At 38.3% G+C, this 14,981-nt stretch overlaps 1 protein-coding gene across 2 annotated transcripts in view; it reads right to left on the minus strand.

The window, feature by feature from the left end:
* The window catches only part of ASCC3 (activating signal cointegrator 1 complex subunit 3), a 263,001-nt gene that overhangs the window by 105,904 nt on the left and 142,116 nt on the right, over positions 1–14,981 (minus strand). Inside the window, exon 15 of one of the 2 annotated variants that reach the window (XM_029046905.2) lies at positions 11,300–11,629. The exons of the other annotated variant lie outside the window; for it this stretch is intronic. Coding sequence (XP_028902738.1) covers positions 11,555–11,629 — 75 coding nt within the window. The 3' untranslated portion in view covers positions 11,300–11,554. Of the gene's footprint in view, positions 1–11,299; positions 11,630–14,981 lie in introns of those variants that run through there. 2 annotated transcript variants of the gene reach the window in all.

The raw sequence follows: 14,981 nt of genomic DNA on the forward strand, positions 1-14,981 counted from the left end.
AGTTGACGGCTTTTGAAGAAGAAGAAGATATCATCTCCATTCTACAGTGGGGGAAGTGAAGATTGGAGAGGTTAAGTAATTTTCCACACTCACACAGTGGGTCCAGTGGCAAAGCAGGGACAATCTCAGATCTCCTAAATTAAAGGTCTTTCTACTAGGTCTCACTACTTTGCTATGAGCACAATACTTCAATCGTTCTACTCTGTTTTGAGTTTATTTTTTTACCTAGACTATTGAGATGCCCATAAAGTATGCCTGTGTACTGGTTAGTGCTACATTTTCTAGCATTTCTCCCCCACCGGGTCTGCACTGATCAGATATATCCAGTTTTGTCATTCCTGCGTGTTCAGAATGTGTTCTAAGACACAATTAAGAAGAACATGAACCTCTTTAGATTTTGAATTCTGTAGTACAGGAAAAAACTGACTGGGTGCATGTGAGAGAGGAGCACGGGAAAGAACGACAGCTGAGTTTTTATAAGAATGCCACCCTTGGATTGTAGGAGAATTGGGTGTTTCTGCCTTTGGGGCTTAGTTGATATTAGCATTGAGGAGATGGGGAAAACTAAAGGGGCTTCTGAATAGGCGCAGTTTATCCTTAATAATAATAATAATAATGTTGGTATTTGTTAAGCGCTTACTATGTGCCGAGCACTGTTCTAAGCGCTGGGGTAGACACAGGGGAATCAGGTTGTCCCACTTGGGGCTCACAATCTTAATCCCCATTTTACAGATGAGGTAACTGAGGCACCGAGAAGTTAAGTGACTTGCCCAAAGTCACACAGCTGACAAGTGGCCGAGCAGGGATTCGAACCCATGACCTCTGACTCCAAAGCCCATGCTCTTTCCACTGAGCCACGCTGCTTCTGACTCCAAAGCCCATGCTCTTTCCACTGAGCCACGCTGCTTCTGTGGGGCTTCCTTGATAGCGTGTTTGCAGGTTGGTCGAAGTCCTGGGAGAGAATTAATATTTTGCATAGGTTTTTTTCTGAGACGGGTGAAGCTATAAGGGGAGAAGTAGGTTTAAACTGTCATTGCCACTGCTCATGGCATGAAGAGAATTTGTAACTTTACTCTCCATAAGCACAGAATAAGTCTTCCATAAATATTTTTGATGATTAAAAAAGCCCAAACCCCCCCCCCCCCCCACACACAAAAAAGCTTGTTGCAATAAAGCATGATAGGTCCTAGTGCTGTAGTGTGTGTTCTTCTTTGCCTACTTGGACAGGAGGCAATGGACACCACTCAAACCCGCTGGACCTTAATTATTCTTAGTTACAGTAAATCCTTAAAGTGCCAATCGTTTAGAATAAGCAATACAACCTGTGTGTTAACTAGGGCTATTATGTTCGGACATAAAAGATTTTCAAATGCAAAGCTATTATCACTTTATCTTTTATTATTTCCTATCAACCCTTTCATTAGGTCTAGTGAACAATATTACTGTTTTTGAATTTATGTCATGCTACCCCTGGCATAAATCACACATAAATCAACATATAATAACTGTCAGCACCGATTTCTTGTAACGCTACGAAACCAAATTATCATCCACCTATACTTCAGAATGCACTATTTTTAGGTTTTAATAAGAACTGGATGATTTGGTGGACTCTAGAATAATAGACTCACCAATTGAATACCTTCAGATGAAACAGATGCTAGGGTTTGGCAAGTGAGACCTAGCAGAGGGAAAGAATGAAGAACAAACTTTGGAGACTCTAAAGCACTCAATCCCCTTGCCCTCTCCTACCACACTTCACTGGTCTCCTATTACAACCCTCCCCGCACACTTCATCTTCTAATGCCAACCTACTCAATTTCATCTATCTTGCCGCCGACTTCTTGCCCACGTCCTGCCTCTGGCCTGGAACGGCCTCTCTTTTTATATCCAACCAACGATCACTCTACCTTCAAAGCCTTATTGAAGGCACATCTCCATCAAGAGGCCTTCCCTGACTAAGCCCTCATTTCTCTTTTCCCACTCCCTTCTGCATCACCTTGATTTGCTCCCTTTATTTACCATTCCCTCAGACTCACAGCATTTATTCACATATCTATAAGTTACTTATGTTACTGTCTGTCTCCCCTCAAGACTGTAAGCTCGTTGTGGGCAGGAAATGCGCCTACCAACTGTTATACTGTACTCTCCCAAGCGCTCAGTACAGTGCTCTGCACACAGTAAGTGCTCAAAAAATACAACTGACTGAGACATAAGTTATAGTCCTCAAAAATCTAAGTTCATTGTGGGTAGGAAAAGTGTCTACCAACTCTGTTATACTGTACTCTCCCAAGCACTTAGTACAGAGCTCTGCACACATAAGTACTTAATACTATTGACTGACTGACTGAGAATGGGGGTCAGCAGTTAAAGCTCAAAACAATGGCCATCTCTTTTGCAAAATGTTTAGTAAGAAATATGTCTAGCAACGATTCTATTTTGCACTTTTCAGATTTGGCCTGGTATACTGAAATAGAACATAAAAAGTTCGCTTTTCTACCGCCAACAGAGAAAAGGTCCCCTGTTGGCCATTTTTTCCACTGACCACTTGATCAATCATCATTTACTACAGACGGTGGTATAAATAAAAAAGTGATTCATTACTGCACTTACAATCAGGACAACATGCACTACATAAACCACGACAGACTAATGATAGACTACTTTTATTTCAGAGGAAAAAGAACAGGCCAACATGACATACATTCTAAGTAAGGTAGCTTTTTATTCCAAATGATTAAAAAATGAATTTTATGATTGGGAATCATCATAAAGGGGATAGAAAATAAACAGTTTTGCTCTTATACAAATTTCATGGTGTGACCACAGTTGGAATAGGGTCTGAAGTTCTCATTACTGTATTTTAGGAAGGACAGTGGAAAAAAAGGGTGATCTTGTTTGGTATTTAGGGGACCGGGTTTCAAGTCCTCACTCTGCCACTTGCCTGCTGTATGATCTTGACCTATGTCACTTAACCTCTCTGGGTTTCAGTTTCCTTATCTGTAAAACGGACAAAAGATACATGTTGTCCTTCCTCCTTAGACTGTGAACCCTAGGAAGAACTGACTCTCTCTCCAGTTGTACTACCCTGTATCTACCCCAATGTTTAGCATGTAGTGATTAATGATTATTATTATTAATCCCAAGCTTTTAGTACAGTTTTTTGTATATATTAAGTGCTCAATAAATATCACTGACTCATTAATTAGAACCCAGGTCCTCTGACTCCTAGGCCTGTGCTCTCTCCACTAGGCCATGCTCCTCAATTATTATTATCATTATTATTAATAAGCTTGTTCTATATGCCAAGCACTGTGCTAAAAACTGAAGTAGATGCAGGATAATCTGAACAGACACAATCTCTGACCCACACAGGACTCACAGTCTAAGGGGGAGAGAGAAAGGACATCTCTTCATATTTCAGATGAGATGCTGAGGCAAAGAGAAGTTAACTGACTTGCCTAAAGTCACACAGGAGAAAAGTGGTGGAGTTAGGATTAGAACCCAGGGGACTTTCAATTCCTTGCTTTTTCCAGTAGGTCATGTTTGGGGCAAATTATGCTTCTGGTGGAAATTACTCGGTTTTCCTTACTGAGACATTATTTTAAAAGATATTAGACAGCTAATGAAGCAATCATCACATGAATGCATTTATATATGCCTGCACACCACCACAATACTCTTGAGCCCTTATGAGAAATATGCTATACAAGTATTATTTTTTATAATTACATATAAATTAGGCAGCAGTATGGAAAGATCCTATTTAGCTTAGGGAAACAATGGAAATTTCAGGTTGCATTACATTTCCTTAATTTGTTTTGCTTAGGTGCACATACATTATGTGGATGCTAGAGACAATGAAATAAAACAACATGAATGCACCATACTGTGAATATAAGTGATTTTAATCTTTTAATTATATCGATTAAAAGTCCTTATTCCTTCCCCCCCAGAGATTTGTAACCTTATTTGAGAGTTACATATCCTATGTATGCTCTTTTTTTTTCCTCTCAGAGAACATTTTCATCTTCATGAACCTGGAAATCCCAATTAACATATTTTCTCAGAACACCATGGCTCCCCAGCAAGGCCTGGAAATTTGTTATCTGAAGCTAATTCTGTAATTCTAAAATACTGTGTCTGCTTAGACAAAGGAAAAGTTGAGAAGCTGAATGGCTGCAATTTGTTTCCCTAAATAGATCATAGAACAGGAGGTCACCATTGTCCATATTCTATCTAAATGGCATTATCATTTAGGATGCCTCTCGAACCCTGCAGTGCTCAAAAGGGGAGAGTGAAGTAACCTAGCTGTCACACGACTTTCCAGGGTACATTCAGGACCCTCCACACTTCCATTATTTTCTCTGCTTAGGAAAACTGCCCTTCCTGAAGGAATTATTTTTTTTCCCACTAGACAGCCATGCTTTTATGGCCAAGTTATTAAATCAACTATATATCAAGGTTACATTGTTGTAGTCCATTATTCACTACAAAGCAGATTCAATTTCCTGACACAAAAAGGTTCTGATTGAAGAAAATAACATATTCCCCCTACCCCATTATTTCTACAACCACATCCTAAAAGATTTAGTTTTACAAGAGAAAAGAAAAATGAGGGTGTAGGGGGGAAGTTCACTAAGTATTTGAAATGCAGTATTTCATAATCATTAACTCCTTTGCGTTCTTTTTCAAGTCTATGGAATTCTTTCCTTGGATAAACTGGTATGTGTAAAGTGCTTACTATGTGCCAGGGACTATACTAAACTCTGGGATTAGATGCAAGCTAATCAGGTTGGACACAGTCCATGTCCCATGTGGGTTCATAGTCATAATCCCCATTTAAGAGATGAGGAATTTAGGGACAGATAAATTCAGTGACTTGCCTAAGGTCACACAGCAGACATGTGATAGAGCCAAGATTAGAACCCATTAAAACCCACATCCTTCAGAGTCCCAGTCTCATGCTCTATCCACTAGGTCATGCTATTTCTCAAAAAAAAAAAAGCTCTTCCTAAAAAGAAATGTATTTGTTGTGCTTTATCCAAGTTATTTCAAGACTTCAAATATAACCTAAGGATAGAATGAAGAACAGTTGTACTTTCAGAAATTTTGATTTATAAGGCTTAACTAATTGACCCAAGTGACTGAAAACTGTGGTTTAAAAATGGAAATCATTTGTCAAATAATGATTAGATTAGCCTTGATTACTCTATCAGCTTCCCTGCTGACTTCCCTGCCTCTTCTGTCTCTCCCCACTCCAGTACTTACTCACTCTGCTGTCCAGATCATTTTTCTACAAAACATTCAATCCCTGTTTCCCCATCCCTGAAGAACCTCCAGTGGACAATCAGTTGTCCAAGTAGTTTTTAAAGCACTCCCTCACCTTGTCTCTTCCTACCTCATCTCACTACTTTCCTACTACAACCCAGCTTGCACACTTCACTCCTCCAAGAGGTCTTCCCTCAAGTCCCTTCATTCATCGTCCCCCCAGCCCCTGTAACCCCACAGCATGTATGGTTAATTTATGGTTATCTGTTAATTTATTTATATTTATTTACTAATATTAAGTAATAATAACTAATTATAACTAATAACACAATAATAAATAGGTAATTTATATTCATGTCTGTTTCCTCTAGACTGTAAGCTCGTTGTGGGCAGGGAATGTGTCAGTTATACTGTACTCTCTCAAGCACTTAGTTCAGTGCTCTGCAGACAGTAAGAGCTCAATAAATGCTCTGAACACAGTAAGAACTCAATAAAATTGTTTGATTGATTAATTTCTGAACACACACTAATTCAGATTTCCTAAATAAGAAGCGTGGAAAGTCAAGGTCACAACAGTTAATCTGGTATAAGATCCCTAAGTTGCACTTACATTCTACAGAAGTCTCTACACAGTTGAAATCATTTTCTTTTGGGCAGAACTGAGCACATTTTGATCATATCTAGTAATTTGGATTCCTTCACTAGAATGACTACTCTACAGTGCCTATTTTCCAATGTCATTCCTAAACTTCTTAAAAATGAACATGGCCTTTAAAGATTATAGTTCTGATCAAATATTTTTAAAGAACATATTTAACAAACTTACAAATGTCACACTTTACCATTATGAATTAATGTCTTATTCTCAATATTCTGGTCTACCAGGAAAAGGCTGGCTGAAAACCTGTCATTAGCAGGGTCATGAATTATTTTTAAAGTACTACCTATTAACAAATATAAGTGGCTACTTTTTGGGTCCTGACCTAAGTTATGCAGCCACATGTAAAGGCCAATCACTTTATCTCTGAATATGCTATTTAAGAATCTGGAGTTTCCTAAAGGAATTTATTAGAGAAGGCATAATATGCTCTAACACTATAATAGTTTGTATACAGTAAGTGTTTAATAAATACCATTATTTCTACTAACAAATCAGTGGTTTAAGAAACAGTAAATATTCCCTAATGAAGACTGAAAATGGTTCTCAAAAAGATATTCAAATATTAAGATGAGAAAAATTTCACTTTGGGGCTGAAGTTATCTGATCGGGTCTTTACACTGCCTTGTATTTTTCTGTTTAATTACTAAACCATCACGTCATGTGGGTGTTCCAAGAACTGGTTTTATACAGATGTCTTCCAGCAAGGCACCCAATTATCTATTGTTACAATGGTACACGCAAAAAACAAACAGAATTTAGGAAGAGGATTAACACCACAGTTCTGACTGCTTCAAAAGCAAGTAATGACTAGGGAATCTTACTAACAAATCAAACTCACAAACTTCTTTGGTATGCTTTAGAAATTCTGTCACAACACTGTCCATTTGAGAATAATTTTGATTGAAATTTATCTTATTTAACTTCCCCTGGAAAAATGTGTAGAAAGCGAAATTATAGACCATTTGATGTAATTGTTCTCTATTGTGCACTTAAAAACCAATTGACAAAAGTATATTTGCAATATTATTAATCTTTATACTCTGATGCTTTTCCTATCTGTAATTAACCTTTATGTTTATCTAACTTGATTGAAAGCTTCTGAAGGGGAGGGATTGTGTTCATCGATTCTATTGTATTGTACTCTCCCAATTGCTTAGTACAGAGTTCTCCACACAGTAAGCATCCAGTAAATATCACTGATTGATTCAATTGTAAAAGTAAGATGTCAGAAGCCAAATAGCACAGAACTAGCCAAAGATTTTTGTCCAGTGAGTGCCATACATTAATCCAAGAATAAGTTTTGGAAACACTGTGTTATAAAGAGCACTCAGTCGTACTCTTAGAAGATACTAGTTTCCACTTGGACTGTTTCCACCTTAGCTCACCAAGGCATTTGGGAGAATAAACCATCTTCCCTTTCCACTTCTGCTACCATGAGCTTGGTACCGGTGCTATTCAACTGCATGGTAATAAAAAAACCACAAGGTGGCTCTCTCTGTTCACCTTTTAAATCCACCCAGCCCTTTCCAGTTTTCAAAGAAGTAAAATTACTTTTTAAACATCAACCGTTTTCAGGAAAATGCCTTTAGTAGGAGGAATGAGTCATTTTCTGGATATTACACTGTGAAAGAAAAATCACTGTTTCATATCACTGAAGCCTTTTTCTAAAAAACTACAAAAAATTTTAACATTTCCAAAATTCAGAGGAAAGAAAACAGAAATGGTCTGAAAGTCATTTTAAACTCCTCTTCTTATTTAGCTTTCATGTTCTCTAAGTTTTAAATCCTGGTGATGGGTCCATTGTAAAGATCTTCCTTTGCACCTTTTTTTTTTTAAAGGCATTTGTTAAACTGCTTAAGTGCCAGGCACTGTACTAAGCCCTGGAGTAGATATCAGCTAATCAGGTTAGACATAATCCATTAGTGAGGCTCACAGTCTTAATCCCCATTTAACAGATGAGGTAACCAAGGCACGGAAAAGTACAGTGTTTTGTCCAAGGTCACCCAGCAGACAAGTGGTACCTTCATTACCACTAGCCTGGTGTCAGTGCTGATCTCCTCCCAGCAGGAGATTTTTTATTTTTTATAATTTCCTAGACTGAGAGCCTCTTAGAGGCCAGGGATTGGCTCTACTTACTGTCTTGTACTTTCATGTGCTAGGTACAGTCTTTAGTAAAGTGTTCTGTAAATGTCAGTGATTGATATTTCTCACCCTTATATTTTTCCCAGCCTAATTACAGTGCTTTGCACATAGATGGCACTTAAGTCACCCTATGTACTTAAACACTTGATGCTCACCCAACCCGCAACACTTCTGTGTGTACATATTTATATATATGTATATAAAATGTATTTATAGTAATTTCTGTTACTGATGTCCATCTCCCTCTCTAGACTGCAGGCAACTTATGGTCAGGGAACGGATCTACAAACTCTTTTGTACCATACTCACCCAAGCACTTAGTATAGTGCTCTGCACACAATAAGTACTCAATAAATATCTTTGATTGATTACTATCAGCCTCCTTACTTGATTTCCCTGCCTCAAATCTCTCCCTGGTCTATTTTATATACAACTGCCCAAATCACCCTTACTACAATGATATTTGGAACATAATGTCACTTTTAAAGTTTCCAGTGACTTTCTATTGCTTCTTTTATTAACAAAATAATGCCACATCATTGGCTTCCAGTCCCTCAATCATTTACCCTTCTCTTTCCTGTTTGCTGTCACTCTCCTCTCCCACTACATTGCAGTTCATGCTCTTTTCTCCTCCCCAGAAAGTCTCAAATGATCTACTAATTGATGCCAGTTACTGAATGTTTACTGTGACCAGAGCACTCTACTAAGTGGAGAGAGTAAATGAAGTCATATCCAACCATCTTACTCTTGTCTCTTCTATGGCAATACGCTGCTCAAAACTTTTTCTGCTTTCTCTCTGTTCCCATCCTGGAACATTTACTATTCAAAGGGAATGAGATGCACCCTTGGGTGTGGGGTCTGACTTATGTTTACTGAGAGAACTACGCCTTCATCTCCCCTACTCTCTCTTCCTTCTTCATCATCAATGCATTTGGAGCTATACCCTTTAAGGACTTGATATTCACCCCACTCTCTGTCCAACAGCACTTATGTATATATCTGTAATGTACTGTAATGTCTATGTCCCCCTCTATGCTGTAAACTCCTTATGGGCAAGGAATGTGCCACAACCAAATTTGTTGTATTGTACTCTCCACAGCACTTAGTACATTACTCTGCACACAGTTAGGATTTAGTAGATACCACTGATAGATTGATTTATGGATGTGACCAGGAATTCCCCCTAGCAACGAAAATTGAAGCCAAAAAACCCTTCCTGACTATTCATATACCAGCACTGTGACCCCTAGATTTGAACCCTGTTTGAATCAGGCTTCCAGAGTTGCCCTGATCTCATTAGCTCCTCCTTGATCGTAACCCTCAAGCTCCCAGAAACAAGTCCTAATTCCCATTTAGACTTCTGGAGTTAACTTGCACTTCCAGGACTGGGACTCCCCTCTCCTTACATTATTTTTTAATAAAATTATTTTACTGACATGGAAAATAAAAATAAAAAAAATTTATTTTTTCTATCGTTTACTAAAGCTTTCTTCCATGACCTTCAATTTTCAAAAGTCCTTCTGAATTCACAACAATACCTCGAGCTTAAAAATATCCCTAAATTTAGTAGAGAAGTAGAATGATACAACAATTACAAAACCTACTCTCATAGATGGACATTCTTGACAAGTCACCATTCCATCTCTGGATTAATTATTTTCCACCATTAACCTTGAACTGTGTGAAATGTAACATACAATGGAAAATGAAAAGTTGGAATTGGAGTACAAAAAAAGAACTCTGGGTTCAATGAACTGTATATTAATCAATTTAGTAAGCACGTACATAACACCGCTGGAAAGTCCTGGAAGACACTAGGACTAATTACTTTTTAAGCATTATAGCATAGGGTAAAAAGGTGAGTTTTTTCACACTACTGACTGGCATTCTCCGTCACAAGAACTTAGTGGGTAGCTTTAAAGGATAGCCAAGGAATAAATGCGTTACTACTTGAACAATCATCATCTTTGATTTCTGTAACTGACAATTTACCTTAGCACACTAGGGAAAAGTATATCTGCAAAAGCTTCCCTGTATTGGAAAACATACCAGCCCTTGTTGGGAAGCCAAAAATCGTGAGCCACATGTCCCTAACCTGTGTTTTTTTTTTAAGAAAGACTTTGAAGTTAATTCACCAAAAAAGTATGATTAAGATTGTAGTCTAGAATTACACCCAAGATATTATAAGCTGTACTAATATCCAAGAATGGAAAAAAGATTCCCAAATGTGGTATCTTGAAAATTTCAAATAGTAACACTTCTGGAACAAATGAAGATAGGGAGGAGGGGTCCTGACTAAAAATATCACAAAATGTAATGAGTGGCCTCACCATGGCTTTCTCCTATTCAATCTGTTAATTGAGAATAATCCTTCAATCACATGGAAGCAAAAGTGGCCCAAAAGAAAGTGCATCGTACCAGGAGTCAGATGTGGGTCTTAGTTTCAGTTATGTCACTGGCCTTCTTTGTGACCTTTTGGAAGCACCAAACTCTGTGTCCCAATTTCTTTATCTGTAAAATCCAGATGAGATACTTGCTCTTCCTCCCTCTCAAACTGTGAATGCTGTGTGAGGCAGGGACTGTGTTAGATCCAAATATCTTATATCTGACCCAGCGCTCAGCACAGTGCTCAGCAGGTAGTAAGCATTTAATTAAATACCTTAACTATATCCTAGAGAATAATATTCTGCATCATCATTTTGGAAAGGACACTGTTACTTCAAAGTGTTCAAATGAGAAGCAGCGTGGCGCAGTGGAAAGAGCAAGGGCTTTGGAGTCAGGGCTCATGAGTTCGAATCCCAGCTCTGCCACTTGTCAGCTGTGTGACTGTGGGCAAAGTCACTTAACTTCTCTGTGCCTCAGTTCCCTCATCTGTAAAATGGGGATCAAGACTGTGAGCCCCATGTGGGACAACCTGATTCCCCTGTGTCTACCCCAGCGCTTAGAACAGTGCTCTGCACATAGTAAGTGCTTAACAAATACCAACAAATACCAACATTAAATGACCACTAAATAGAAATTAGCTGACAACCATCCCTGAATCATCTTAAATTTAATTGACAAAGGCAAAGAATAATTGATGTAGAAGAGTTCTTAATTGGGGCTCATCATATATTTATGCTGATGGGAATCTGATTCCCTGTGTAAAGAAACAGCCAGGATCAGAAAATGCGCATTTATTTTGGACTTTAAGCTATCTATTGGAAATAGAAATAGCACCTGCAATTTGTATTAGACTACATATTTTATTTCCAATCTTATGCTGAGTTTTAAAAAAACTCCATTACAACAATTTATTTTAAGATGGGAGATTAGTATTTTGGGGGAGATGTGAAAAAGAACCTAATTTCCTGTATACAGTGCTTGAAGAAGTTCTCCTTAGATACATAGTTTCTTCATTTAGCTTTCTCAATCTAATTTCTGGAATTAGGCTGACAGTTCTCTTCTTGATCACTGCAGTTCTCTGTCTTGGACTTTCTACTATTTAATTAAAATTTCTGGCAACTTCTGATGATCTGCTGAGCACAGATTCTGGTCGCTGCACTGTTGTCTCTCCTTTGAGGAAAAAACAATTAGTGGGTCTTGACTGTATCGATAACAAGCTAATTAATATTTTTCCTCTGGAACAAATTCATTCATTCATTCATTCATTAAAAGCATTTACTAAATGGTGCAATGAAGCAGGCAGAACATATAAATGTCTTAGTCTTGGGGTTGAATGGTATATAATTTGATAAAAATACCAAATGATAAGGCAGGTGGTCAATGAAATAAACACCCTTGGCAACATAAAAAATAAGATATAAGGGGACAAATGGTTGATTGTTATACCGCTCCTTCTAGAGGCCAGTTTTTCACTATGCCAATTCTGGAGTACAACTTGGTGAATGTTCTGGAGGGGATACCTCAGTCTCAACTCTTTCATTTAACTCCTCTGGAGCTCAGTTTCCCCATCTGCAAAATGAGGATTAAATATTTGTTCTCTTTCCCCCTAACTGTAACCCCAATGAGAAAGGGACCGTGTCTGACCTGATTTACCACACCTTCCCAGAACTCAGCCTATTGCTTGGCATAGACTAAGTGTTTAACAAATACCAGAATTATTATGATTATTCTCTTGCAGGCAGGGTGGTATTCCTAAACCTCTTCTTACCAGAAAAAGAGGAAAAGAAGGGTGCAGTTCCCTGGCCCTCCAGCAAGCCACCAAACCAAGGTGGGTCCTAATTATGCTTGAACTGATGGGAAGACTGTACATCTATAATAATAATAATAATGTTGGTATTTGTTAAGCGCTTACTATGTGCCGAGCACTGTTCTAAGCGCTGGGGTAGACATAGGGGAATCAGGTTGTCCCACGTGGGGCTCACAGTCTTAATCCCCATTTTACAGATGAGGGAACTGAGGCCCAGAGAAGGTAAGTGACTTGCCCACAGTCACACAGCCGACAAGTGGCAGAGCTGGGATTCGAACTCATGAGCCCTGACTCCAAAGCCCGTGCTCCTTCCACTGAGCCACGCTGCTTCTCCTGTAAGTAAGTAAGTAAGTAGTAAGTAAATCTATATTTACTATCAATACAGAGGCACCCTGTTCTGTGCAAGGCATGTAAAATTCACTGAGCAAGAGAAGTCTGGACAGAATAAATACCTGGGAATCACTAATAACCAGGTGGTAGTTAAAACCATGAGAATATGTAGGAAGAAGACAAAGACTAAGTGCTGGCAATTTCAGGCAGATAGCTGGAATGGGCAGTTGAGAATTGCTGATGGAAAGGCCCAAGAGGAGGCAGGTTAGGTTTTGGACATAAAGGTTTCCAAAGGTGTCAAAAAGCAGTGTGGCCTAGTGGATAGAGCCCGGGCCTGGAAGTTATAAGGACCTAGGTTCTAATCCCAGCTCTGCCACTTGCCTATGTCATCTTGGGCAAATCACTTCACTTCCTGGGACCTCAGTTACCTCATCTGTAAAATGGGGATTAAGACTGTGAGACCCTTGTGGAACATGGACTGTGTCCAAACTGATTAGCTTGTATCTACCCTAGTGCTTAGTACACTGACACTAAGTAAGTGCTTAATGCAAACATTAAAAAAAAATCTGGAAAAACATTCAGCGGAAGGACTGGCTGACTTGAATTAAGTAGAGCATTTGAAGGGGGAGGGACAGAAAAGAGTAACTAAACTCACCCAATTAGAGGCTATTGACAATCTTCAGCTCCATGTAGGCCAGGACTATTTATGAATTAGTCTCCCTGTATTCTCCCCAGGGCTTAGTACAGTGCCTAGCCCATGGTAAGCACTTACTAAATGTCATGATTGAGAGATAGAGAGATAACTACGCCTATCATCATAGGATTTTTCAAGTCAAAATTCACAGGTGTTACAGAAGTTACAGTAAATGCAACAGTCTTTATTACACAGTAAAGTGTGAGATTCCAATTGGATGGTTTCAGTTCCACTTTTGTTTCTTTCAATCATATTGAGTAAGTGCTTACTGTGGGCACAGCATTGTACTAAGCACTTGGGAGTTGGTAGACAGGTTGCCTGCTCACAAGGAGTTTACAGTCTAGAAAAATAATAACTGTGGTATCTTAAGCACTTACTATGTGCCAAGCTTTGTAATAAGTGCTGGAGTAGATACAAGATAATCAGGTCACATATGGAGCTCAAGACCTGAATAGGAAGAAGAAAAGGTTTGAGTCTCCATTTTTCAGATGAGGAAATTGAGGAACAGAGAAGTTAACTGACTTGCCCAAGGTCACACAGCACATAAGTGGTGGAGCAAGAATTAGAACCCAGGTCCTTTGACTCCCACTTTCCACTAGTGCTCTTTCTACTAGGCCACGCTGCATTTATGAGTCATGTGCCCCTATTACTGCCTCAGTAATTATCTTCTATTTTTTTGAAATTGTATTAACTTTATCTTTAGCTAGTAAAAGAACATGGATGAATGGAAAATATATCAAACATTGGAACCCTTAGGACTTCTAGTTGGGGAAAGAGGAAGAAACCCTTTCCCATACTGGAAAATGACAGTCAGTCGCCTGTACATTCCGAATTTCACTGACAACAGCATACCATCTGTCTTAAAATTAAGAGCATGCTTAACTCTCAGGGTCTTAATCCATCATAAGGTCAGAATAGAAACTGGACTTCTTAAAATTTATATTAACATCTCTAGAGTTTACAAGATCATATACTGAGGACTGAAAAGGCTTCAGCTCTTCAAATATATCACGACTTTGATTTTAAATCAATACTACTGAAAAATAACTAATACTGAAGAGACAGGATATACTATTCACACATGAAACATCAGCTATTATTTGGGTGAGACTTCTATATTTTCAAAATATAATTAAGCTTGCATTCCTCCAAAAATGGAGAAAAGGAGAGTGCTATGAAATTGGGAAGTCCAATGGAAGGTTATTTTGTTGATATTTACACTTCTAAAACCACAATCTCTACAAACTAGTGCCTGAGGTATCAACTAGAAGAAATGGAAATAAAAGAAAAAAAAGATTCTGGTCTGCATTTATCTGAATATAAAAGTTATTAATTCCTAATTATGGTAGGAAGTGAAACTAAGTGATATTATTTCTAATAACAGGAAGAAAATATGTCAGTATAACCGCATCTTTTCATTGTCTCTCCTTCCCATACCACAGTTTTTCATGAGAAAGCCATAAAAGGATTCAGAAAAATACCTGTATTATATAAAATGGTTACTTGCCCAAAAGAAGACCTTTGATATCAACTTTTCATTATCTCAATGGCAAATAACTATACAAATAATTTAGAACAAAAACCACTGCATTCATATTTCCGTAGCCTGAAACCATTTTTAGTAATTTACCTACTGGCAACTTTCAAGTGAGCAGGAAATCCCTAAAGACCAAGAATCACTGAAATAATGT

The sequence above is a fragment of the Ornithorhynchus anatinus genome, chromosome 19 (genome assembly GCF_004115215.2).
Source record: "Ornithorhynchus anatinus isolate Pmale09 chromosome 19, mOrnAna1.pri.v4, whole genome shotgun sequence".
In the NCBI taxonomy this organism is placed as follows: domain Eukaryota; kingdom Metazoa; phylum Chordata; class Mammalia; order Monotremata; family Ornithorhynchidae; genus Ornithorhynchus; species Ornithorhynchus anatinus.